The sequence below is a fragment of the Balearica regulorum genome, chromosome 1, assembly GCF_011004875.1.
Source record: "Balearica regulorum gibbericeps isolate bBalReg1 chromosome 1, bBalReg1.pri, whole genome shotgun sequence".
Lineage (NCBI taxonomy): Eukaryota > Metazoa > Chordata > Aves > Gruiformes > Gruidae > Balearica > Balearica regulorum.
The window spans coordinates 51,620,395-51,647,463 of NC_046184.1; the positions used below are offsets into that span (position 1 = coordinate 51,620,395).

General features: G+C 42.2%; 2 protein-coding genes and 1 long non-coding RNA gene across 9 annotated transcripts in view; 2 read left to right on the forward strand and 1 right to left on the reverse strand.

Annotated features, from left to right (window-relative positions):
* CDK17 (cyclin dependent kinase 17) overlaps positions 1-22,680 on the reverse strand; it is a 118,046-nt gene extending 95,366 nt beyond the window's left edge. The window contains exon 1 of one of the 4 annotated variants that reach the window (XM_075749141.1): positions 22,569-22,680. The gene's annotated coding sequence lies outside the window, so the exon portion shown is untranslated. Of the gene's footprint in view, positions 1-265; positions 289-393; positions 872-22,568 lie in introns of those variants that run through there. The other 3 variants (XM_075749156.1, XM_075749128.1, XM_075749148.1) reach the window with 3 other exon arrangements.
* On the forward strand, positions 1,977-11,534 carry LOC142601094 (uncharacterized). Its single transcript, XR_012834698.1, has 3 exons — positions 1,977-2,109; positions 3,868-3,973; positions 11,398-11,534. It is a non-coding gene; the product is annotated as an uncharacterized LOC142601094 (long non-coding RNA).
* A 2,900-nt stretch (positions 22,681-25,580) lies between the features above and the next one.
* CFAP54 (cilia and flagella associated protein 54) overlaps positions 25,581-27,069 on the forward strand; it is a 118,526-nt gene continuing 117,037 nt past the window's right edge. For 3 of the 4 annotated variants that reach the window (XR_012834705.1, XM_075749212.1, XM_075749219.1), the window contains exon 1: positions 25,596-25,792. Coding sequence is in view for 3 of the 4 variants with exons in the window: in XM_075749212.1 (XP_075605327.1) it covers positions 25,596-25,792 (197 nt within the window). In the remaining variant the exon portion in view is untranslated. Of the gene's footprint in view, positions 25,793-27,069 lie in introns of all 4 variants that reach the window. The other variant, XM_075749202.1, reaches the window with a different exon arrangement.

The window sequence follows — 27,069 nt, forward strand, 5'->3', positions numbered from 1 at the left end:
CGGCTTCTCTCAGCTCTCCCCGTCACCCCGCAGCCGGGGCTCAGCCCCTCAGAGCTGCCCCGGGCCCCGCGGAGCCGCTCCCAGCCGCCAACGGGCGGCGGAAATCCCCCACAGCCCGGCCCGGCCCGGCCCTGTCCGGGGGGCGCAGAGCAGCCCTGCCGGCCCCGGCCCCTCGGGCTCCCCGAGCAGCTCCTCGGCCCTCTCCCGGGGCGACCCCGCCCCAGCGCCCATCACCTTCCCCCTTCCTCCAGGGCCGCGTTTCCACCTCAACCCCCGCGACGTCCCACGCACACGCAGGCCGAGGGCCCCCTGCGACCCCCGCGGGCCAGGCCGCAACCCCGCGAGCCGGACCCGCACTCCGGGGCCGGCAGACAATAAGCAGCCACAACTCACCAGCAGCGCCGGAGCTCCGTGGGTCCGGGGGCGGTTCCTCTCCCCCTTCTCCTTCCCCTCCTCCTCCGCCCAGGAGCGGTATCCGGCCGCCGGGAGCCGAGCCCTCCCCCTCCCCTCGCTGTCCCGAGAGCTGCCGCCTCCGCCGGGCCGCCGGCCGCGCTCCCTCCCCGACGAAAGTCACTTTATTCCCCGCTCCAACATGGCTGCTTCCCCGTCGCCGCCGCAGCCTTCGCCTCGCCGCGGCTCCCCGCCGCCGCCGGAGAGCGGCCGCAGGCCGTGCTCGTGAGCCGACCGCTGGCGGTGCCGAGAGCGGCTCGGTTGGCCTCACGTCAGCCGGGCCGAGCCGCGGGGCTACGCGGGGAAGGGGCGAGCCGACCCGGGCTGCGCGTCTCCGCTGCGGGTTGACGCCTCCACCCGCTCCCAGCGCGGAGGCTCGCACTGAGACAGCCCCGCCGGCAGCCGGAGCGCAGGAGGGGCCGCGGGGGAGGCCCGGGCGCCGGCGACACCTAGCGGCCGTGGCGGCCCCGACGCTGGCTGAGCCGGTGGCTGCGCGGGGAGCGGGGCGGCCCAGCGCGGGGCGGGGGGGGGGGGCCGAGGGCGGAGCCCGGGGCCTGCGCCGCGGGGAATGCCCCGGGCGGCGGCTGGGGGCTCCCGCAGCAGCCTTTCCCGGGCCGCCCTCCCCGCGGGGGAGCACCCGGCCCAGCCGAGGAGGGCGCTGCTGCTCCCTCCTCAGGAGTCCTGGGCAGCTTGCTCCTGCGGCGGGAGGAAGCGGATCTCCTCGGCGGAGGCTCCCGAGGCCCTGCTCGCTGCTGGCCGTCCGGGGGGTCTCCCCGAGCGGTTTCGGGGAGGGCAATGTGGGAAGGGGCCTTTGCTCGCTTCATGTTTTCCGGCTCCTGGCAGTGTTTCCTCTTGGGTTTGCGGGGTGATTTACCCCATCTCTGAGGTAGCGGGCATTCTCCCCTGCCCCCCCGCCCCCCGCCCGACAAGTCAGTAACTGAAGTTAAGGGAAGCCGTGTGGCTTTTTAGATCTATTCCTAACTCACTAGCTACAAAAACATCCTTTCCATATTTATTCTTGTGGTGTTTTCTTTCCTTTGTCTCCTGCATTCACAGTCCCTGTATCATCCCTCTTGTCTCCCTTGCGATCGCTCTGCCAGCAGCAACTGCGCTTCCTTCCTGTGCTTGGAATATTCTTCCCCCCAAAGTGATGCAGTTTGCATTCCCTCACTTCTCGGCTCTTTCCATCCCTAAATTTCTTTAGCTTTGTGTCCTACTGAACAAGACCTAAAAGCTAAAAGCTAGTCTTGTGAGCTGGTTATTCTGCACTATCTGTTGTTTTCATATTTACACCACACAAAGAACAAAATATAACAATAAGGCCAAATCTTAAGTGATATTAGTGACATGAGTTTGTAGGTACACTTAGGCCAGAATTTGGCAAATTGTTTTGGGTTCTGGGGGGGGGTTTCCCTTTTGGACATCTGCTGATCCTGGCTGCATGCCTGCTCTTTCTTTTGTCAGCCAAAATTTGGTGTCGCAACCACGGGACCTCTTCTCAAACTGGATCTCCCATTGTCACGCAGACTGTGGGTACTGACTGGCCGTGCCAGGCCACGTCACCGGCTCCTTAAGAGGAACTAACTCACAGGTCTTTCGAGTCTGTGTCGCCACACTCCTGTGTATGCTGAGGGAGGCCAAAACTCCATCGCTCTGCAGGTGGGTCTGCGCTATGCTGTGTCTAGGTGGAGACTGGACAGGATTTTAATTTGCAGTTCCTCAGGCTCCTGATCCTGAATAAGTCTATGTGCAGATTATTCTAGCCAGTCCTTCTCCACAGTAGGGCCAAGTGGGAGCTGCATTTGCAGGAGCAGTGCCAGCTGAAAATTCGTTTGCTTCCAGCTCCGTTGCACCCTTACAGCAGCACAAGCGAACCAGAACGCAGACAAATGTGTTTCCCAGTAAGCAGAAGTCACTTGCTCTTCTCTAAAAAAAAAGGAGTGCGACCATGAAACCACTTCTTACATGCACAGAAATTCACTTTGCTCGTGCTGATGTAGATTTTTGCTGAAATCACTTTAGAATAAAAAGCAATAAATATGACTCAGGAATAAACTTGCTTTTTAGAGAGACAAAAAATTATTACTGAGTTTCTGAATGTTTTCGAGATGGAGGATAGCTACCTTCCCTTTGCAAAACTTGTGGGATTTTTAATAACGTGGAGAAAGCAGACATTCAAGCTTTGAACTTCCTGGTAATGCAAAGATATCCCTTATGGATCTCCTTTAAAGCTCAGGACCTACCAGTTCTCGCTAGACCTACCAGTTCTCCTGATCTTTGAATGCTAACAAGATGATCTGTGTTTTGTTTTATCTTATTCAATTTGAAGGCTGTTTTGGGTAAGTAATATCATTATAAATGATTGTGTGCAAATTTGTTATTATACACATGATTTGTAAAACAAGTTCTTGAGACAGCACAGCACTAAGTGCATTTGTTGCACACCTCCAAGTAAATTATGTTCCATAAGGTATGGGGAGAAGGTGGGTTGTTTATGAAGCCATCTTTTGGTTTTCAAATATTAAAAATACCAGTAAAATGCGCTTGTTTTACTTTATACATATTCATGTCTGCCATTGATACTTCTGTTATGACAGGAAAAGTAATTATGACAAACAAATAAAGAAACCAAAAAATAAATAGTTAGGATGAGTCACCTGAGAAATAAGGGGTCAACACCGATTGCAGTGCAATGGGAATATTTCAGGCTTTTCCACTTGTAATGGGGATAATGATGAGTTTTTAAGAGGGAAGAGTCTGTGACAGTATAACACTTGATAGCCATTTGGCCTTTGCATCTACCACTACCCTTGCCCCCCAGACTTTCACATCTGGACAAAAGACGGTACAGTAGCAAGGTTGAGTGACAGACATGTTTGAAACATAGGCAGTGATTTTGATTAATTTATCCCATGAGTCTGGTTTTATAACTATAGCTATTGATTTGTTTTATTATTTAGTCAAATATGTAGCAATCAATCATATTTCCATCTAGCTAACCATGATTATTAATATTTTAAACTAGTTTTAAGATGGATTGGCTGGTGAGTGCAATAGGTCTGCTCTCTAAGCCAGCGAGAAAGGAGTAGGCCCAGGTTACATGGAATGAATTATTGCCACTGGACAATCTGATGAAATGTACATCAGCCATTAGAATATAAATCCAGCCGTAGGAATACAGCGCTGTCAGGGGACCAAGATTTCCTGCTTTGAATATGAATACACTGGCTTTGCCTCTGCATTTATTGAACAGAAGGATGTAGTTATTTTGTGACAGTAAAAGTACAGGAGTTGAATCAGTGACGTTCATGTAATGGTAGATGGAAACCTTACAGAAACATATGTATTTTTAACACAATGTATGTGGAAAGCAGTTACTTGCCTGCCAAGAGCTGAGGTGAGGATTTTGTGTTGCAGCAGCAGGAGTCAGCAGCCTCGCAACCAGCCAGCAGTGTGGGAAAGCATTGTGCTCAGCTGCAAGGGATGTGTTCATTTGCAGGGGAAAGACTGAAAGTCTTGGCAGGTAATTAAAAGGGGAAATGATTTTCAAATACAATATTTTGTTTTGAAATGCAATTGTGTTTTTTTTCTATTGGATGCCGAAAATTTCTGAAGAATGCCATATCCTCTAACTAATTGTATCTGTGCTTTGAGAGAAGAAACAGAGCTATTGTTCTGCTCACAGCATGAGCTATTTATATATTACTCTGTGTAGCACCCCTTTCTGTAATGATCGTCTTCCACCTACGCAAAACTTCCAATCCATTTAAAATAATCAAATTAAGATAGTTTCTTGCTTTCTTATCCCAAGCTGGTATTCATATAAATTATTTTCCAGGTTACTTGGATTTAGTACAAAGTAATATTTGCACGCCTCTAGGCTAAAAAAGAAAAAAAAATTCTGTAAGGTCACTGGAAGACAAAACCCCTTCCTCTTTGAATGAATGGAAGCAGGAAGTAGCAACAAGAAGGTGGTCACCCTTGCAAGAAACAAAGAGTTATATACTTCTGCTGACAAGAACTGTAGCCATTTCTACCATGATTTGAGTAACTGCTGATTGGTCATTGACTTAGTTGCGCTGTATATTTCAGATAGAAACAGGGGAAACAACTGTTTGTTCTTGTTTCGTAAGCAGGGAAGAGTACCCAAAGTGCAAATAGTGGGGTGTTTGTTACCCACACTTGAGATTTGCATTTGTGTAGCTATACTGGTGCTTGGAGACTGATAACTGCTGGAGAGATTACCATTACTGGAAGGTCTGTGTCATCCTATGCTTACCCCTTATCTCTTTATTTTGTCATTTTATAGCATATAAATATTTATTATATATGACATGACATATACATGACATACCATTGTCCACTCTTTCCTTTTCCCTATTCTTTTATGTTGATTAACCCTTCAGTTCCCATAGGTAACTTCACAACATCCTACCAAAATGCTACTTAAATATTATTTCTCATTTCCTTACACATTGTATCATGAAATTTTGAGGATTATTTATCATTCATGCAGATAATAATTTCTGACTTTACAATATCTGAGTTGATACTTTTATTTATACCCGGCATTTCTGGGAGTTGGGCATAGAAAGTGTCTACAGGTTGTGCATATTTTTGGGATATGGGGCATTGTTTTAGTGGAAAATCTCGTTTAATTGCTTGATTTTTCTTGATTAATTTTTTTCTCTAGTTGGAGATTCCTCCAACTAATATAAATGAATTCTTTCCATTAACTTCAGCAAGAGTCAGGTTAATCCTTTTAGAAGGAAGTTAATGGCACAGAGAGAGACTCTTTCTGTCCATTCCTGCCCTGTTTTGCAAACAAATGGCTAGACACTCCTTTATTTCTCTGCTACTGCTCTGAAAAGCAGGACATCCTGCTTTTCAAACCCAAAGATATTAGGCCTACCCTAACCCGGTACAGTTACCATGCTCTGATAGGAAATGGTGAGTTATTTTCTGTAGATTACCTAAAAATGAGGTTCCTGCAGTAGAAGATAGGTCACTATGAAACTCTAGCCTAGTGAAAGAAAGATTTTTTGGAGACTTTGTTTACATTTTGTGTTGGAGACTAAAACCAGTGAAAAGAATTTGAGTGAAACAATGAAGATCTGCAGGTAATGAAAGCTGGTCACTTGTGTGTGCACACCTCTGCTGCCTCTCCTTTTCAGGTACCAGTCAGGGACACACTTCTCTCTTTGTGAAACAGAAATCTGAAATGGCAGGGAAAGAGGCTCCTATTCTTCTCCTCTTTTTCATTCATGCAGGTTCAGTGTCTTGGACAGAATAGCAAGCGTCTTTCTCCCTTGCAAGTAAATTGCTTCATGGAAATTTGCAGTCATTACTCACTGAATTGATTAGAAATGCCATCAGTGAGTCTCAGAACATTCGTATTGTTGCCAATTCAAAGTACTTAGTGGATTTGAAAATAAAGCACAAAATACACTGAGACTCCCACAGTTAGAAGATTATAGGTGTCAGACTTCTGATTTTTTCCTTATTGTAATGGTTGCTCTCTCCAGAGAGTTTTCGGACTTAAGTGAAATTTCTTTCAGTCATGACAGCTGGTTACTTTCCTGTAATCCTGTTACATAAAAATGAAGTTTGTTCTAGCAAAGATGGTATCTGCTGCAGTGAAGATGTAACCAGATCATTCTCAAATGTATGTTTTTAAGGCTGGACAGGAAGGTGTGGAGAGATATGGGAATAAAAGAAGGGGGACTGGAGCTTAAATCCAATTTAGAGAATATGAAGAGTATGAGAAAGGGCATATGGAAATGGAACCAGTATACATAGTGGATGTTGGAGATAAAACAAAGTACAGGAAGTCTGGGGACAGAATTAAATGGGTTGAGGGAAACAGACTACTGTAGGGAGGACTGAGTACTGCACATGTTGTTCCATGACCCGCAAGTCAAGGGTATACGATGTATTGTTGATGTGTAGAGAATTCCTTCTCTATTCTAGAGATGGCTGTGCATGCTCAGATCAGCTACTGTTTGGAGTTTTTTGTGCACTGGCAGCTAGCTGTCTGGACTGCTTTCAGATTTAGAATGGGAGCTTCTGAGATGTCAGTGGGAGATAGTCTATGCAAAACAAGCACTAAGGTAAGAGATGGGGACAGGAGGAGAGCTGGGATGGATGAAAGAGAATGCAAGAGAGAAGATATGGAAAAAGAATGCAGGAAATTAGGAGGTAAGTAGATGTAGGGCTTTACCCGGCAGTCTGTTACTGTCTTGTAATCTTAGCAACACTAACTATGCAGGGTAGATAGATAGGCAGAACTCTGATGTTACTTTTTAATGCATTACTGCCCCAGCTAGTTGCCCTACCCTTCTGCTGAAAGTTGTTACACCCTGAGAGGAGACAGGAACTGTACCTGTTTCTCTGTATAGTGCGGCAATTAGCTTTAACAACCAGTGAGGACATTGAGGCAGGTGAGTCAGATGCCTATAGTTTCTTCTGCCTCGCCTCCTACGAGGATGGTACCCTCTGGCAGATGGGAGGGACAAAGTGGTGTGGTCTGTAATTTCTTTTAAATCAGCACAGCCAGATCAGTCAGGCTTCTCTTAACTAATTTTTGCTGTCCTATGAATCCTCCTGCTTTAGGCAGCCGTGTCTACATTCATATGTTGGTGCGAGATTTGGAAGACTGCAACCAAGTGAGAGAGAAAAAAGGGTAGCATACAACTGGAAGGGCATAGATGGCAGCTTCTACCTGCTCATGGAAAGAAAAGCGTCCTCTTAGGTGCCTGTGAGAAACTTTACATTTCTGTGTGTACATTTAAGGTTGAATTTTGATCCTGGGCTGGTTTTCTTATGCAGAAACAGAAAAAAGACAATTGATTAAACTAATATGTAACATATGGAATATTTGTGATACTGAAAATATCAAAGTATATCTTCAAATGAGATTAAGAATTTCTACACATGTAAAGATAAAAAAAGAAGAGGTCACTCATAAATTTCACGTGGTTTAATTGTGGATTTCCTCACTGATTTCTTTTTGTGTAGCTTCCTGTTATTTGCTTTGCCAAATCATTGATTGATTAACTAAACTGTTCTCTAAGTCAAGCACAGCATTTTTCAAGGTCTGTTTCAGCACAGTATAAAATAATTAGAGCTATAAACAAGAAAGAAGCAGGAATGCCACAAACCCCCACATATCTATTACTTGTCATCTGTAGAGTCTAGCTGTTACCACAGAAGCATGTTAAAATTAAATGCTGAGCTTTATTTAACGTACTTACGTGTTCTCTCCTTCTTTGCCTTTACCGTTCTTATTTCAAAGCTCTTTTGTTCACTTCACAACATGGCATATTCATGGTCATGGAGATACTTATAATCCACAACAAATTGCTGTACAATTATACTTAGGTTTTAGAAATAAACAAATGTTCAGTTGGAGCTTTTGTAGCCACTACATAGGTGGCTGCTATAGTTAGTTAAGTATTTTGCAGGACATATACTAATTTGTATCAGTTTGCAGACCATACAGAATTTAGGGTAAATGTCTATTAGAAACTAATAAAAAAGAGGAGGGAAAGCATGTACTTGAAATTCAATATTAGCGTGATTTCGTATCATTAGCATTCTCATGCAATATTTTGTTTTAAAAATTAATTTACCTTTTTTATAATTCATCAAAACAGTTTATTTTGCCCACCAATAGGCTCTCCATAGAAACAGTCGTATCTTAGTAACATACCAAGAATAGAGTTCAGGGAATACACTGCATCTGTGTATACTACCCTTAAAGAGACATTTGTAGTTGTTACAGGGAATATGAGAATTGTGTTTCCGTAATTGTAGCGGGCACAGCTCTGCAATGCAACATGTCTCGGTGCTTCCTAGATGGATCTCCTTACACGTGAGATACAGGTCACTTCTGCCTGCATTATTCTTTGGCCTTCATAGGAGCATCTCAGCAAAGATGTCAAACTGCTGTCCATTACAGTCAGGGGGGTTATTTTTTGGTTTTATTTTAACTGGATACTAACAAATGAACATCAACACTTTTGGCCTTTGGCTATTGTCACCTGAATGCAAAACTGTTCTGGCTACTGCCCCTGATTTCTTCCCCCCAGTCTTTCTACATAGAAAAATCTTGAAAATCTTGTCACTGATGTCACCTCATGCGAATCTGTAGTTGCTCTGTTGGGTACTCCTTTTCCACCATGTCAGAGTCCAGCTAGATGACTCCAGCTGACCCTAGCTTTACCAGCTCTCTTACTGTTTTGCCTCTCTCCTTTCAGCTCCCCGTGGTTGCTGTAGGGCACCTGTTTGTCCTCTGGCACCCAACTTTGTTCTCGCTGTTCCTCACCACGCTGAAGTGATCCAAGGGAACAATTACAATGACATTTGAGCTTCTCTCAGCACCGTGTCGATATTTACCCTGATTATTAGCAAGTTAAGCATATGACTACGCTGTAAAACCTACTTAATTTAACTAGTGCTTCAGGGAAAAAGCAGTAGGAAGTAAAGAGTGGTGCAGGGGCTATGTGGACCTTACATGTTTGGCCTGGGCCTCAGCCCCAGATTTGGGTGGGGGCCATGCCATTATTTTGTCCAGTTAGAAAGGGACGAGACGAGGCATGCTTTTCAGCTGATTCTTAGACTGCTTTTTAGTCATTCATTGCCGCATCCCAGCTGAGAGTAATGTCTGCCTTGGCTGGTATTCTTCTCTGATTCAAAATAACCCAGGCCATTTAACACTACTGTAGAGTAGAGGGTGTCCTAACCTCAGCCCTCCACAGAGGCTTTTAAGATACCAAGCAACAGAACATCCTATCCTGGGTTTTGATTAAGGGAAAGAGTGGTTATCAGCTTTGGTTTCAGGCCCAGACTAACTGAGGGAATGAAGACAGAATCAAGATATCTCTTGTCTCAGCATGCAGTTATTAAAATAACATGTCTGGAGGCAAAGAAGAGGCCTAGGAACCAGGAGAAACCAGGCAGATTTAAAAAGAAACTCTCTTTCCCTCTATGGGGGGAGAATGAGGCAGAGAGAAAGCATCTGCTGAAACATGGTTTTAAAAATTCTGGATTTGTGTGGTTAATCAAAATTTGTAGCACTAGCAGGCGAGCTATTTCAGAGTAAGAAATGGGGACACTGGGAGGGGTCTTTTTTTTTTTTTTTTTTTCTTCCAGGGGAATGTTGGGGTACTATGAACTGCTGGTGTTGTTTGAGGAGGCTGAATGAGGGTGAAAGAAGAGGAGGCTGAGGTGTGAAAAAAAGCAGAAGAGTTTTAGAAGCCATGGGGGCTTTTACCCCCCTCTCTCACAACCTATGTATGCCCACCCAGAGACACTCTTCCCTCAGTTCTCTGTGGCTATGGCATCTCCATGCTCAGGTCTCATGCCGTTGTCAGTCCTCACTCTACAGCCTGCGTCGTCTTTCAGCAGCCACAGTCCACTTCCTTTATCTTTCACATGGATGGAAATGGGGCAGGTCAGGCACCTTTCCTGGTGGGTGTGGGAAAAGGAAGAAGATGGAGCACTGATGGGAGAGCAAGATGGTCTGCAGTGATATTGAAAGGTGGTCTATATGGAGGGAAGAGATTCAGCCTAAAGCAGCTGATCTCTCCTAGGCCCTAGTGGAATTGGCAGATTGCTGCCCTCAGCAGCTGTCAAAGGCTGTGTCTACATTAGCAATTTGTTTCAAAGCAATAGTGCAGTTTGGAGGAAAATCCTGTCATTGTCTCCATTTACCATGTGGTGTTTCAGTTCTCAGGGTGGTTTTGGTGCAGACAAACTACATTCCTTAAGGAGGAAATGAAAACAGAAGCTCTGCTTCAAATCTGCTCCACATGCATCCTAGTGCTAATGGGGACAGCAGGTTCTAAAATAGCGTGTGAACTGCATCGTCACAAGGTCCTCTAGCACATACCTAACACTTTTTCTCCTCAGAAAGCTTTGAAACACATGTGTAGTGGAGGTGTTTGGCTCCGGGAATCAGGCTAAATATAATACCGAATAAACCCCCAAAACATATATCATGGAAAAATGAGGTGCCTCAGTATCAACTGTTTCATTCTACTGATCCAGTCCTAATATACTGAATTACTTTCTCATGAAAATACTGCCTACTTTGCCTGCACCTTGAGCTGGCTTTGGAATATGGCAAATCTAACATAAATATGTATCCAGAATGTTTCTTGTATTTGACAGGGTGGATGTGCATCCAGTTTAATGATTTATGTTAGCATTTAAGGCAGCTCTTTAATCACTATTAATGTTGCTCATCTTAATTTGAATGGGAGAGATACAGCAAAGCCTGCCGGCAATCACAGTAGTAGGTATGCTGGTACCGTAGCTAAAGATACAGGGAGAGTTGTGGAATTGTACCCCAGAATGGGTAAAACAGGGGCTGAAAACTGCACTCAATAAGATGCCTACCCATCAAGAAAACAAAAACAAAAACCAAAAAACCAACAAAAAACCAGACATAGCTGAGTGAATAACTGTGACAGTATCATTCTCTCCTAAACGGAAGCTACTATGTGCCCGCTACGAGGATAGAAGAAACCAAACAATGTTTAAGCCAGAGTGATGAATAGATTTAACAGTCAATACTTACTAATCCAATTACAAAATGATACAAATTCTTAGCTGTTGCATTGTCTTCCCCCCCCCCTTTCCTATGATTTCCATTTATTTATGAACTGCTTTATTTGCATAGCTCAGTGACAGCACTGATCTAAACTTCTGCAAGTACTCTGTGCCGCTATTGTCACTTACAGTCAAGGTTTAGTTATAGCTGCTCCCAGGAGCCATAACGTGCCCCCATACATCACATATCCTACTGTGAATTGAAAACATGTTCTACCAAAATGTTATGAAAGGGCATGCAAGATTACAAAGACATTTTTGGTATGGAAAATTCTCATGTTCTTTAGGAAGCTGTAATTTGTAAAGTTTAATCTTTTTTTCTTTCCATGTCAGATAAACCTAGACATTCTGCTCTTGGATGATAGCACGTTTGGAGATCTGAGAGAAACAGGGAGCTGCTGCAACATATTGCAGAAGCCTAAAGCACTTAGCAACAGAGAGAGTGTGGGATGCAGCGACAGAAGCCGGAATGTGGAAACAAGTGACATCAAGGCGGCTGTTTGAGAAAGAAGAGCTTTTACTTTGTTTATAATTTCAGTAATTCTGAAGAACTTTGCAGTGTGGGAGGTCAGTGTGGTCTCTGACTTTGCATATATTCTTCTTTGTGTGACTGTTTTTCAAACATTATTTTTAATAATTATTACCCAAGAGTGCTGGATGTATTAATTTCCTTTTGTATTTCCTGTTTCTCTCAAAACCCAGACAAGTAAAAATTAAGATATTTATTTTGCTTCAATTTATCCTGTTAAAACGTACTCATGTGACATGCACAATGAAGAGATGCATATCAGGAAACAGCTGGATTGCAGAGCTTGATTCTCCACATACTAATATAGCTCTCTGCAAACAGTGAAGCAGCATTCTTATTTTGTAATAGGTCCAGTCTTTAAAATCGTAAGTGTTCTGGAGTGATACAAGCATTCACCATGATGATTTTTAGTGCTTTGCACTGGAACATCCTGATAGTGTACACTAATGGTGGATGTTAAATAACTAGTAAAGAGAAGATGGATGAGGTGTTGGTCAGGATAAACAGATTTGAGATAAACAAAAAAATGTTTCTAACATCAGAGTGATTTTTAGAAGGGAATTCAGAAATCAGTGTGTTTCTAAGCTCTGCAGGTCCCACTGAGGTAGAAATGATCTGCGGAACTGGAATTTTACTCAGCAGTTGCTGGAAACTATTTTACTGAATGCATATGCATCTGCAAATGCAAAAATCTCCCTTCCTCTGAACAGTTATTGTGCACTGTAAATGGAGGGGCTGCACAGTTCTGCAGTTGAAACAAAGGCCATAGGCTATACAGGATGTTTAAGGAATTTGAAAACCGTATCATAAATGTTACATTTTGTATTTAATGAGGGCTGAATTAGCCATTAGCATGTATTTTCTTTTTCCTCTCTGTAAATCTCTCTTGTGGTTTGCATTATTCAGTAATCTAATTGTGTCCACTTTTCAGGTATTCTCTATTGAAAGTAATAGTCAAAGGAATGATAGAGATGTACTAAATTATTATAATAATAGAGGTGGTGCAGAAGTGCACAGAACAGAAAAAAAAAAGAATAAATTCATATATAATAATGATGCCCAAGAAACTATTAGTATTGAAATGTAACAAATTTATCTACTCACTGAATAGTACAGTGTAGAATAGTTTCAGGCTACTGTTGATATTCTTTAACCCCGCATGTGACCTGTCATTGGGTAATCGGCCTTTTAAAGGAAATTTGATTCAGTCTAACTAGTGATCAACTGTTTACTTCCAAAATGCTGCAGTAATTTCAGTTATTAAAATGTAGTAATCACCTTAAACTAAACAGCAAAATTAAAAAAGAAAAAAAAAGTAAAATTAAAATAGGACACAAAATGAAGTCACCAGACCAAAGCTGGATAACAAATGTATTACCAGGAAAATTAATAAAGTACAGAGACATCCCTAGACTGTAAGAGATGTGTAGTGCAGACAAGGCATTATCAAATCATTCAGGCTACAACAGGGTGAACCTGAAAAGTCATCCCATGACACTTACGAACAGCAATCTCTTCAAGCCTTCCAAAACACACTGGGATCTCTTACAGCTCACTAATGAAGAAAAGATCATCTTGGCCTGAACCTCCCCAGCTCCCTTTGCTTAGGAACAACCCTGAAGAAACACCATTTATACCCCCAGGGCAAAGCACTTTGCTTGAGGAAGTTTCCCACATGTCCCTGTCTGCAAACTTCTCAGAGACTAAGTGCCAGACTGCCTCTCTACATTTTAATGTATCTCTTCCATATTAATAGCTACAGAGCTCCAGAGAGGAAACATCACCTGTTGAAGAGGTTTAAAGACCTGAAATTCCAGCACCATTGCTAAACTATATGCCTTGACCTACACCCACTTCATGTTTTTCCTTTCTTCTTACCTTCTGCTTCTATTGCTCTCAGCTACTGCCTTTCTCTTCTCCTAGGGAAGACCATTATCTCATTATCTCAGATCTCTGCTGTACCCAGCATATGTAATTGTCACCATCAACCCTAATTCTCAGACTCAGAAAATATAAGTCAGAGGCTTGAGGGAGCTCCACCTGCTCGGTGGAGATCTGCCTGACCTCCTCACCTTCCCATTCAGCACTCCCACTCTCTGCCTTCTACTCCAACTGCTTCCCCAAAAAACATCTTAGATAATGGAAACTGTAGGATCAGTACCATTAGTCCCCACCTTTCCTGAAAATCTCAATTTTTATTTTTACATGGTGCAAAAGCTTTTCCAAAGGAAAAAAAAAACCCACCAAAAACCCCAAACACCCGCCCCCCCATACTGATACCATATGCTTTGCGATAACAAATTAAGGCCCTTTTCCCTAGAAAATGAGCCAGGAAGCCCCCTTTTAATGTGTGAAGGCAGACAGCCATCGCTATCATGCAGGCAACTGGAGCTAGTCACTAGGCATGGTTGCTGTTATCAAAGGGAAGTTGGCCTGATTTTAGATGTGAGAAACTGAGGCCTAGGGTCTGCCACAGCTAGCTTAATCTTGTTCCTTGCCCAAAAACCCAAACTGCAATAAACATATATATGAAAGTGTCTCTTTTAGGAAGAATTGTGAAGATATTATTTTTTATTTTTCATGTTTTTCCCTGTTCTGGCCAGACTGTCTCTTACTATTCTCCTGAGCAGCCTCTGGGGCTATACTTGACGGACCTACTTCCATCAGTGTTCGAGGCATGATTTCTTTTCTCTTAAGAGAAGACTCTCCTCTTGATTAAACATCATAGGCACTTAGGACGCTGCAGCCCATTTTCCTGTCCTTTCCACTGCTGTTCCTTGTGACTTCTGTCTTTGCCTCCCTGCCCAGTGCTTACTGTGGATTCCCATATTCTCTCTGGACTCCCCTCCTCTTCTTCCCCCAAAACAGAATACCACTCGCATGCTCTTTTCCATCCTGTACAACTACAACATAAGTTGTACTATCATCTACTACAGTTCCTTCTCCCTGTATGCCAGATGCCGCATCTTACAGCCCTTGAGCTTTCCAAGGCAAATCATCGTCTTCTACTGCATCCCAGTTGCAAGAGTTTCTTCTATCTATCTTGTCATCTTATTTTTATGTTCCCAGATCCTTCACTTTGTGCACCTGTGGTACAATGAATACTGGCCATTAAATGTGCACCCACACTATGCAAAGTAGCACCCTGTCAGAAAAACACAACATGATCCCAGATACACTGACTTCAGAGACAGACTGTTCTGGTTCGTCCTTCTGCTGTAACTACATTGTTTTGGTATTTCCACACAGCACAGTGCTATGCCAAGTGGCTAAGCCCGTTTAGAGCTGGCTCAGATGCTGTCTCTGATGTCAGATCAGGACTGGTGAGAGAGTCTTCTGACCTCTCACTGAAATTGGGATTTGGCATTATGGCACCTGTCAGTTCATTTCCTCTTTCTCCTCCCTGAAAACACCCCGATATTCATTCTCCCTGAATTATCAGCCTGTTGTGAACTACAAATGACATAAGTGCTGAGAAGTCAGAGAGAAGCACATTCTTTTTCTGGGCTCTCTGGAAGAACCTTACAATCCACAGTACGGATCAGGGCAGGCTCTCTATTCTCTCAGTCCTTGAAAATGATCGTAGTAAAACAGTATGAACAGAGCCATCATACTGAATCTTCCAAAGGGAGTTCAGCCTTACTCCAGTCTGTGAATGATCTGCTCTCTACCAACAGAGCTGTGCAAACAAGTGGTCTCTGTGAAGAGTAGCCTTGAAAAAATGGAGGCTTCTAGGAAAGTACATGATGCATAAAGTTTTTTATTTTAAGGAAATAAACCAAAGATCTAAAGAAAAGGACATTGTAATTCCAGAGCTGGAGAACACTTTTTGTAGCAGAGCTTAATGTTGTGGTTCTTTTTTCTTAGCTAAATCATGGGACAAACTACAAACCAGGGCCACAGGCCCTATTTGTAAACTTTAACCTTGAAACAGATACGATACCACATGCAATGTGCAGGCACGTTTTGTTACATATGTATAATCACTGCAGTCTTGTCAGCAATGTTAATGACACTGAGGAGATACTGGAAATCTCTTCAGCTTTTTAAGATGTACTTCTGTAACAAGTGAAAAATGTTTAACTTGTGGCATAAAGTTTGTAAGCAATTTCTTTCTGCTCTCTCTGCAAAGAAAAGTGTAGGTAGCAGTGGTCTCTTAAGCAGCTTTTCCTTCAGTGTAGATATTTTAAAAAGCAACTCTCCTGAAATGGCATAATTGTTTTTCATGTTGCTTCAAACCATTTTGTTTCCCAATTAGCAAAGTAGGCTATGGCTGTATTAACAAGGAAAGCAGTGCAATCAGAGCAAATCTGTACTGGGAAACAATCAGTCCTGGGGACCAAATGTTCACATAATGCACATTTTGAGGGTTTTACTTTGAACTCACTCTAGTCTGTTCCTAGAGACAGAATCTCCAGTACTAGTTGGAGGATGTCAGGTGTGCTTGGGGAGCGCACATTTCAGCGCTGAATGAGTTCCATTCAGAAGGAGTTCAATCCATGCGCTCAAGATTACTCCATAACGTGAAACAAGTGCAGGAGATGGGGATGCTTCAAAAGTGCACTCTTGATCCGAACCAAATTGCTAATGTAGATGCACCCATAATCTCAGATCTACAAATTACCTTGGGGCTTTTTTATTCATGTCTGATACATAGCGATTATGTTTCTGATGACTAAATTATATTTAAGTTACCTTTGTGCTAACTCAGATGGATGTATAATGCTTTGTTTCAGTGAAGCTGTGTCTATCTTCTCTAAGGAATCATTCCATCAGTCTTATAATAGCATTATACAGGTACAACATAGCAAAATTTGCTCCTTTAAGGATAATCTATTAGGCAACTCTATTGCTAACTATTCAGAAGAAGGAATAAAATCTAGCTCAGTTACTTTGGTTCTACAAAGTTAAATACCATGCTTTTGTCTCTAAATGTAATAGATATGCCAGAGTATACAAAGTAGATCCACTGAGTAAAAAAATAGCCATTTTAATATATCCATACCTAATAGATGAAGAGCCGTATGTCCACTTGAAAGCATTTTAGAAAAATTTTCAAAACTTGCTACCAAAGTTTCATCTACATTCATGTGGCCAAGGTCTACATGCTTTTTATTATTGCATCAATTAAACATGGTAAAGTGCTGATAGTGATTTCTATTTTTCCTGAAGTGCCATCATGTAGAGAAAAGACAATAGTTTGATCTTTCTCATTTGAAATTCTGAGGGAGAAAAGGGTAAACATTACAACTTTATATAGAGCATCTCTTGGACGAAAATAAAACATGTAAAGAACAGACTGATAGTATGTTGACCAGAAATGTATGTAGTTGTATATATAATGTATATAATTGTCTTTTGTGTTCTATAAAATGGCAATACCAATTGCTATGCTAAAGGAATGGATGGTGCTGTAGATATATTTGTAGGGGCTAATTGCATGGATTCAGAGTAATCTTTGGAGAATGGGAAGTAAAAGAATATTTTTCATTAGAAAATGGATACTGTAAGAGTTGTCAGCTTGGCCGTTTCTTACTTTAACAGAATGATGAAACTGCAAGAATTAAGACCTATTGACTTTTTTCTCTAAAAGCCTGTAATAGGGATATTGAAAACAGACCTGAAAATTGTCATGTGTAAGGTCGCAAATTAATAAGATAATTGAAGGATTCTTCACATAACTTTCCAAAAATTACATCACTGTTTCTTTAATAGGGATTCCCAAGACACTGTATATATTACAGATTATTTGCCAGTACTGTTTTATTAATTTTTTCTTTGTTACACTTTGATGCTAGATGAAAGTTTACATTAAGGCACATAAGCTAATCTTTATTGAATTACAAAATAACCGAGACCGGTATTCTGTTATTGTTTTGGTATTTTATATAGGTATGTATCTTTCACTGCTTCCGTTTCTCTGCATTCCTTTTTGTTCATCTCAAAAGAGAAAGCTCTCAGCCTGAAATTTCACATGAGTCCAGCTCAGTCCTGGAATACTACTCCATCCGAGTTCTCACTGCATCAGAGAGAAGTTCAAATGTACAGCTAATAAACTTCACTTAGTCTGCCTATTAAGAGAGGTATGTTTACAATTTTGTGGAGGGTCCTTCAGTGTGAGGAAGAAGGTTTAAATTATCTTATTCTATCGTTAAAACCATGTTTCCAAGTTACTCTATTGACATTTAGCATCATTTTAATAAAAGTATTATGAAATTCTGAAATATTTTTAAAGTAGACTAAATGTTGTTAAATATAAGCCCTAGACAAAACTTCTAGTAAAAAGACAATCTGAATAAAATCAAACCAGAAAAAATCCTAGGCATGAAATAGAAATCATAATAAAAATGCATAGCAAACAAGGGTGTCTCAAAAAAAGAAGAGAGATATAAAAGTATCAGCTATTTCAAACTTATTGCAGTCAAAGCTAGAAATCACTTGCCACACTGATTATGAGATGCAGGACCAAACACCAGGAAGAGTATTTTTTTTTGTTGTTTTTATTTAATAAAGGCACTCCACTCCCATTAAGCATTTCCATACTACTATTCCTTTTGAAACTAATACTAAAAATAATGATCTGCCTAGTAAAGTGTTAAGGAAAAAAAAGCTAAAGGAAGGCTTACTTCAACCATATTAGCTCTAACAGATCTACTTCTGCTCTCCAGCTTAATTTCTGCAGGCTTATGTATCAGTGCCAACCAGTGGTTTACCACCAAAAGAAGTCAGAATCTCTGTGGGAAACATCTGCATTTTTACCCATTCTTGTTAGCAGCTGGTACCAAGTCTGGGATTTTAATCTTCCTTCTCGCAACTATTTACTCTTCTTTAGTGTCATTATACTTTTTGATATTGTAGCTTTTCCTACAGCCCTACTAGGGATTTAATGATCCAGTATTTGCATTTCTATAGATATACTGAGAAACATATAATCCTGTTTCTGGACAGTTTTTATTTTGTAAAATATAATCAGGCAACAGCACCAATTGCTCTAAAAAGAAATTATTCTAATTTTTACTTAAACTGAAATAAAACCAACATGCCCATGATCCACTATTCTAGAAACTAGACAAATAACTTTCCCACATGTATGTAGAATGCAAACCAATTACTTGTTCTTAAACATTCATTTTCTAAAATTCTAAAGTACTGAGATAAAAGCTCGTAATGACATAATTACATATATCATTATTAGAAATAATATATATCAATATAATAATATATACCAAAAGCTCAAAAGACCTTATTTGCTTATTAGAAAGAATAACCTAGAAAATATATAGAATTAACTAAGTATTGCTGAAAAATATAAGATACTCAAATAAGTACGTGAAGACAAAGATATTTTTTCAACTTCCTTGAATAAGGTAACCAACAAATTACTCTTCCAAACTGCATAATTTTCTACTGCTAACTTCCAAGCTGCTAAATCTCCTAGTCCAAGGTCAGGCTATTGCCCAAAACAATTTCTGTCAGCTGCTTGAACAAATCTCAATCAGCAGATACTTTGACTTTGGAGTGAAATGTTCTGGCAAGCGAGTGAGAAACTAATAAGAATGGAAAATGGAAACAGTGATGCCAAAAAGTTTCAAAATTCATACTGTAATGCAATAAAAAATGGCCTGAACAGAAATGCATTGATCTAAAAATACTGGAGGTCATCACCAGGTTATTTTAGGTCTCCCTTTGTTTGTTGCCAGTGGTTAATTCCTAGAAGAGTCTATTTTGATCCTGTGAGTATTCCCAGACCAAAGGCACCACAGAGAAAGTGTCATGATAAGGATGCATTTGGCTGCTCAGGAGTTATATATACAAACAATAGTGTTATTTCCCCAAGATGATTTCTATCTACAGCATTTGTAGCAGCTCAGGATTACAATAGCAAATGTGCATCAGGAGCATATGAATAAAAATGCACTGTCATATTTGGCTTCAAGAGAGATTTGGGAAGGGTTTCATAACAAATTTATTTCTTGGAGTAGGCTACGCTTCCTCTCATTTAAAGTTTGTCTTGAGAATCTTTGTGAAATTAAGAAAATGCATGATGGTTTTAAACAAAACATGTCACTGCTTTTTTTCCAAAATCAAATCTTAACTACTAGATGCCTAGCAATCAGCTTAAGCTGAATGCAGCTAAAATTGAATTCATTTCCACGCTCCATCTCTGCTACTTCTTTCTCACATTCCATAGAAAATATAACCATCTTGCCTGTCTCTGCTCAATAAATTGGATGTTGTATTTAGTACAGGCCTCTCTCTAGATTTAGTTTCTAAGATGCAGCTTTCATGCACATCACTAAAAATCTTGTTCAGACTTTCACCTTTTCATGATTGGAAGGGATTTAGAGGGCTTTTGCACAAGACTTCTTTATTATCACTCTAAACTAGCCTTAGGCATAGTTTCTTCATTAGAAGAACACCTACAGCTTCCTGAGATTTGAGACAAGATTTCTGAGTGAGACAAGAAGTTTACCTCCATGGTCTGTCTAGTGAACCAAAATTAGTACACCCTCAGAAGAAGTATTTGTGGGAATATTTGGAAGTCTTTCCAAAACTGATGACTTGAGTAGAATGTACTTGTAAACTGGAATAAAGCATCTCTTAATCAAATAAAGAAAATAACAGGAATTTTAGGCAAACTATCTCATTGAAGCAATAGTTCTATCTTTTGGAAAGTCACTAATGGACTTAGTGTCCAATTGCTACCTTAGGTACTTAAGTCCATAAAGCAGATCTCAAAATCTGTTGTGTTTCAACTTAAACCTCTTAAAAACTCAGGCAGCTATATAATAAACCTTCTGCAACTCCCTCCCCAAAGACTGTTAACCCACTCAGTGCATAGCAATACAGCCTGAGTGGGTGAGACAAATATCACAGATTGTTCACACAAATATTACACATTCCTACACTTTCTTTGGGGAAAAAAAAATAAAATCAACCGAACAAGATCACTTCTCCCATAGAACACATTTCCACAAATCAACTGAAAATCATCTATATGCTGAAGAACATTTCCCTAATAATAAAGAGACACTGAGAAAACCTTTTTGTGAGCATTCACACTCACATTAAAAAAAATATATTACTTCGATATTATAACCTTGAAAGCTTACACTTTGTCTTTAGAATTTGGCACTGAAACCTTGCATATGATACAACCAAAACACAGTGACAACTGTCACCCCAAACTCTAACACAGCTCTGTAAGAACCTGGCAGTTGCAGTTCTCAGTCCTTGCAGTTCTTTCTTGTGTTGATCACTCTTTCCCTTTCCTTTTACTACACTGACGCACTAGATTAGAAATGAAGCCAAGAACCGTTTTCAAGTAAAAACTTAGCATTTTCCTTCTCTTAGCATTCACTTGCATTAAAACTGTCCCAGATCTGCTTTCAGCGTATCTTAAAAAAACATCAATTGCTTGTCAAAAGATTCACGAGGTTCAGCTACTCTGTTAATGTATGTTCCAGAGTTCAGAGACCATTCCATTGTTTGACAAACATTGTAGACTGCTCAGAGACAGGAACAGCACTGGAATACTTTACAAATATGTGTCACTATCTCAGTAAAGGACTTGATCTGCTGCTTTGTTTGAAAAGCAGTGCAATCCTTCCTCTTTAGGTGGCTCCAGCTCTGTAGATGCTGGTTTTTATAATGCTGCTATCAAGCCATTTCCACCATCTTTTCACATTTCCCTACCTTTGCAGTCAGACATGCACCTAATTCAGGACATGTTTCTTCATGGTACAGCAAAAAAAATGCTGTCAAAACATGACAGTATATCTCTCACCTCCTTACTAACTCTTCCATTGAAAGGGAGCAGGTAGCCCTTAGATAATGTTAGGAATCCATGAATTCTGTTTGAATGTAAAGGCAGATTTAAGTAAGCCATCTGAGTCTAAAGACACTATCAGTAAGCCACAAGCAGCTCCACCAAACAGCCCTAAAACACGAAGGGCAGAAGGATGGGAAGGAAATGATGACAGCATAATCCCTCATAGCTGCCCATAAAAGCTCTGTATTCCCACATCAGTCTCATCAGTTGCAGGTACAGACAAGTGCCACAGATTTCAACAGCAAGAAACTTGCATATCTGCTGCACCTAACTGCTTCCCGTAGTTAGTTATTTGAAAGATACATTAATTCCAGCAAGTGGTTTGCCTCTTGTAAGCTTAGTACAGGTTCTTCCTTTTTGTCCTCCCATTGGACATGACATTTATAAAGTATGCTCCTGGCATTCAGCAACTTAGTTTACCTCTTCCGGCTATCTGATGGCTTTTTAAGGACCTATGTGAGGCGGCTTAGAGCTATTCTTTTGCATCATATCTGATTCCCCTGTACCACGTGAATAGCAAATGCTGTACTGTCATACAAGACATTTTGTTTCTATTGGTCCTTGACCATGTTTTCCCGCCTAACGCACAAACTGAGTTTCTCCATAGGAATCAGCCCATACCTGCCACTGCTTCTTTCTCTAGAGTTACTTCTGTTTTTTAAATCCAACAATGCACTCCCACTGAAAGGGGAAAAACCGGATTCTCACTGGCACTTGTGACTAGGCAGGCATACCACAACTAGAGTAAATGCACATCCCACTTCTGAATATGCTAGTCCATAAATATGTTAAACATTATTTTAAAGTCTCACGTCTTCATTAGCCTATCAGCCTGAAAATGCTAAGCAATGGCCCAGAATCACCTCAATGCAGACTGTTTTCTTCTAAAAGCATCACGGAAGAGATGACATAAATTTAGCTCTTTCATCTCTGGGGACTGTCAAGTTACCCTGCAAAAGTCTGGTAACACAGCACCCATGACTGCCTCTTGTCTGAATATCAAGCAGCAGAATCTACAGGCACCAAAATTCAGGTGTACATTTGCTACAAGCATCCTAGAAAGGGATCTGAAAATGCATCTCAGAATTATTCACAGGAAATAAACTTTGATTGAAGGACTAAATAGGTCTTAGCAGACGTTACCTCAGATGCTGAGCCCTGATATCACTGGACACTCTTCCTGCCCAATTCTGCTGTGATCGTACAGTGTTTCCTCCCCTTTGTTGGCTCTTAGTAACTCCACTGCTGTTCACACAAGTGGAACTGACACATGAGAAGGAAGCAGGCAGCTTGATGAGTTAGCAGCAAAGTTTTTCCCCTTTCTGACGCAAACTTACTCTTGGCCCTATAGCCATGAGAGCAGACACTTCCTATATGGGTTTTTAGTAAGTTAACTCTTTGTGGGTCTGTTTCTGAGGCAGCTTCCTCATGTCTGACCTGGTGATATTAAATCACAGGTTGCTATGAGTGCTCTGCTTGGGCCAATGTATTTACCTAAATTCCATTTCTTGGGATCCTGTCTGTGCCAACTCTCCTGTGAGACCATTGTCTCCCCTAGTTTATCAATAATTTTACCGTAATCCAGATTACTATCTAAATGGTCACCTACCAATAATGAATAAATCATTAGTCTTCCAATCAACAAATCACATTTTTCTAGGGTGTAGGGACATAGGTAATTAAAAAAAATCACTATAAACTTTCCAAGTTGTACAGGCACTGATATGTATACTCCATTTTTTGAGGAAATTCTGCTACCACAATTGCAATTTCAATAGCCATCACTCCCTTACTGTTTTGTATACACAGAGCTTTTCTCTGTAAACATCAGATTATGTACACTGTAGGCTTCTGAAGGATCTATAATCTTTCTGAAGTTAAAAAGTTCCATTTGTTTAACTGTAAGCCTTTTTGACTTTTGTACCCATCAAATGTTCAACACATTAAATCTTAGATGAAGACTATCTGAAATGTAAATGTGAGTCTTCTCCAGAACAGTAAAATAGGAATTAATATTGTAAGCATCCAAAATTGAAATAACATACATGCCATCATGCTTGCTGCAGTGTAGCTCCTTGCTATGGTTCTCCACGGCCTTCCACACTGGGTGCTGAGAGGGTCACAACTGCCCTCCTTACACTAAACCTCACCTAGCAGGAGGTATACTTGGACTCTGTTGAGCTCTGACCCAGGAATTTTAGACTGAACACTCTTCATGAGCTAGCCATGGTTAACTTCCCAGTGCTTAAAGCTTTATTTTTACATAGTTCTGTAATCCTCCCCTTTGGGAAATGGTTATACTTCCTTTCTCTTATTTTCTTCTTTGACTCAGTTTGTTTATGTGGCTGAAACACCAATTCAAACTCCTAATGTTACATGCAGTTCACCATCTGCTAGCCAAATATTAGAGATATGCAAAGTTTTACTCTGCGATGTTGTTTCCAGTCTCTCAGGTTCCCCTTGAAGCTTCTAGGCACTGTTGCTTTGTTCAGTGCACAGCTCTTCATCCCCCCAGGGACGTAAAGATCAGCCCTTTAGGATACAGCACCATCTAGTGAAGCGAACTAGCTCACCTCTTCAGAGGGACTTGAAACGGATGTCCCCAGCAGGGGAAAGCCGCCTTTCACAAGAGGCCAGTGTTTATTAGTCATCTGGAATCCGTCACAGGAAGCTCTTTGGTTAGTGTGGCAAAGCACAGACGAAATCTTCAAAAGTAGCAGTAATTGCTCTCCAAGCCAAGTTCTCATATTTCAGTTGTCTTGTAAAATTTGTCTCTGTACCTAGTGATTTCTAAATCCCAGCATCAGCACCTCTGTGCCATGTCTTTTCATTGCAGGCTTCGTTTTTCACAGCCTCCACAGAAACCTGAGGAACCTGCTCTTGCACTCAGCCATTTGCTCCCACCTAAATGCATAGCCATTGTCACTGGAATTAACTCCATGCATATGAATTGCCTGTAATGATTCCTACTAACACCTTCCCCTAGTCACACAATACGTGTTGGAGATGGATCCACAAAACACCCAGCAGGTAATAATACAAAGTCAGTGTGTAAAATGAGTCAGACACATTAGTCATAAATGCATTTAAAATTTTGTATATTCCCCAGAGTATCTAAATGATTCCCACATAATTTCTCTGGGCTGGCTAATGCATTTTTTTTCTGGTTCTCATCATTCAGCATGCTGATGCTACATCTATACGGTCGTTCAAAGGACAGTTCCTTTACTGTCAATTATGAATTACCTAGATGCACTTTTCAGGTATGTCTTCACTTTACCCCTCCCTATTGGTCCTCTTCCCTTCAGTGTCAAGAAACTGCCTCCAACTGGCCCTGGCTGCCTCGTTCATTGCTCACTCACCACATTTCTAAGCGTTCACTTTCATTTTTCAGTTAAGCTCTCCCTTAAACTCATGACAATGAACGCGGCAATACAGTCGGTTTCCTTCAGATCCCTCCCAAACCCCTTTACAATGATGTCTATAAAGGTCTTGAAAACACATGGGTTGCTATGGCCGCCTCCTGTAACATTGATAAATATAGCCTGGTTGTTTCCTAGTTTGCCACCTTTTTTAATAGATATAACTGTTTAGAGGGTTAGCATGCTTTCTTTTTTTTATCTGTAGTCATGCAGTAGGCCTGCTCAGTGATATAATCAGCAAGTTCAAACGTGATGAGAAACTGTCCCATGAGGTACCTCCCGGCCTTGTCCAAGCTTCCTCCAGCAGCCTCCACAAGGCAAACAGCCTCCATGCTGCAACACCTTTTGCGAGCAATGGTCCTAGCCGCTGCCATGGCGCACGGTGCCCATGAAGTTTCTTCAACTGCCTGTTGGCAACCTCTGAGAGAAAAAAAGGGCTCTTTCGCCTGATGGGAGAGGTGCGAGGACTCGTGTCTCGTACCCTTCCGGCTGTGCGAGACCCCTCACTCACCCCCCGGAGGGCTACGACCCGACCCCCGATGCGAAGAGCCCCTCCCCAGGGGATGAAGGCAGATTTCATCCCTCCGCCGCCCAGCCTGAGGTCGGGAGGTTCAGCGGGGAGCTGTCGGCACCGCAGCCGGGCCCCAGAGACCTCCATGGCCGCCCCTGAACGCCCTGCGGGGCCATTGCCCGAGGCCGTTGCCTGGCGACGCCGGCGCGGGGCGCGACGCCGCGGCCGGGCCGGAGCATGGCGGAGCCCGCCGGGTCGCCGCTCTGCGCCTTGGTCCCCCAGCCCCCGCCGGCCTCTTTCTTCGGGGCCGTGGCGCCGGGCAACCCAGTGGTAGACAGCTTCGAGGCCGAGCTGCGAGACGTCCTGGGCTTCCTGCGGCGGTTGGGAGGCGCAGGGGAGGCCAAGCCGCAACAGCACGACCTACATCGCCGCGGGTAGGGGCTGCGCCGCTGCCTCCTTGTCGTCTCCGCGTCGCCACCAGCTCCGGGAGCCACTTGCCGTTCCCGTCAGCCCTTGCCTCAACCCTCACCCCCCCACCCCCTCGTCCCCTTCCAGCCCCTTCCCCTCGGCCGCCCACACGGCACTTTCCGCGCCGCCTCCCCGCGGCTCTCGGCCTGCCCTTCCCGGCCCGCCGGGCACCGCCGCGGCGGCCTCCTGGCCCCTTCCCTCTTTCCCGGCTCCCTCCGAATATCGCATCCCATAGGCCGGGAAGCCACTTCCCTTCTTCTCCCCCTGGCCTGAGAGGTAGCCAGGAGGTTGTTCTGGGTCAGCATCTCCAGCAGTCTGCCAAAACACCGGCAATTCCTTTTCCTTTTTTTTTTTGTCTTTTTAATTAAAACCTCTCCAAAATCTGAACACTTCTTTTTTTTTCAGCACTTCCTAGAAGTTAATGCTTTAGGGAAAAAGCACAAGGTGGTGTGGAAGTTGGCAGCACCAGTGTTGGCTGCATCAGAGCTGCCTGAGCTTTCTGCTAGGAAAATCCCTTCGCAGTGCTGGAGCAACTGGCAGCCCACCAGCATGTGCTACTGCGGGCGAGGGTGAATGCGTGTGGGCACGTACATGCCTCTAAAAGATGCGCTCGCAGTAGGGCTACATGAGGATAACACTACATAGCTCTTTTTGTGCATATGTCTATGTCTACGTTGGTATATTTTTATACACATAGATGCAAGCAGGACATATGGCAAGTATAATTGTGCATATTTGTTTGCTCACATACATGCATATCTGTGGGTATGCATAAATCTAGATTTTTGTAATGCAGTTATGATTCATAGTGCATGCATATGTCTTTTATAGACTGTGCATTTCTCATGTAGCTCTCCCTGCTGCATTTAGATATGCTATGAGATAAAAGTTCAACTGCTTCTTTTAAGGTAAATGGTTGATTTTCTATCATGATCATCTGAGCAGTGTTCTATTCTAAATTTACAGATCTTTAATAAAAAAAAAGAAAGTTTCCCAGGTTATCAAAATTTCATTCAAAAAGAGCGCAGGAGTTAGGTTACAGGGTGGTTAGCTTATCACTTACCTGCAGCTTCTACCCTTATGTATTTCACTCGGTACTTTCCTAGATGTAGTCTACAAATGACCCTTCTCTGAAGGACTTGTATGCATTTTCAGGAGGTACTCAGATTCTGCAGCCTGGCATTTGTCTGCACTGGAGATCTTTCCAGTTCTAAGCCATCTGGATTTCTGATTTGTTTCTGTG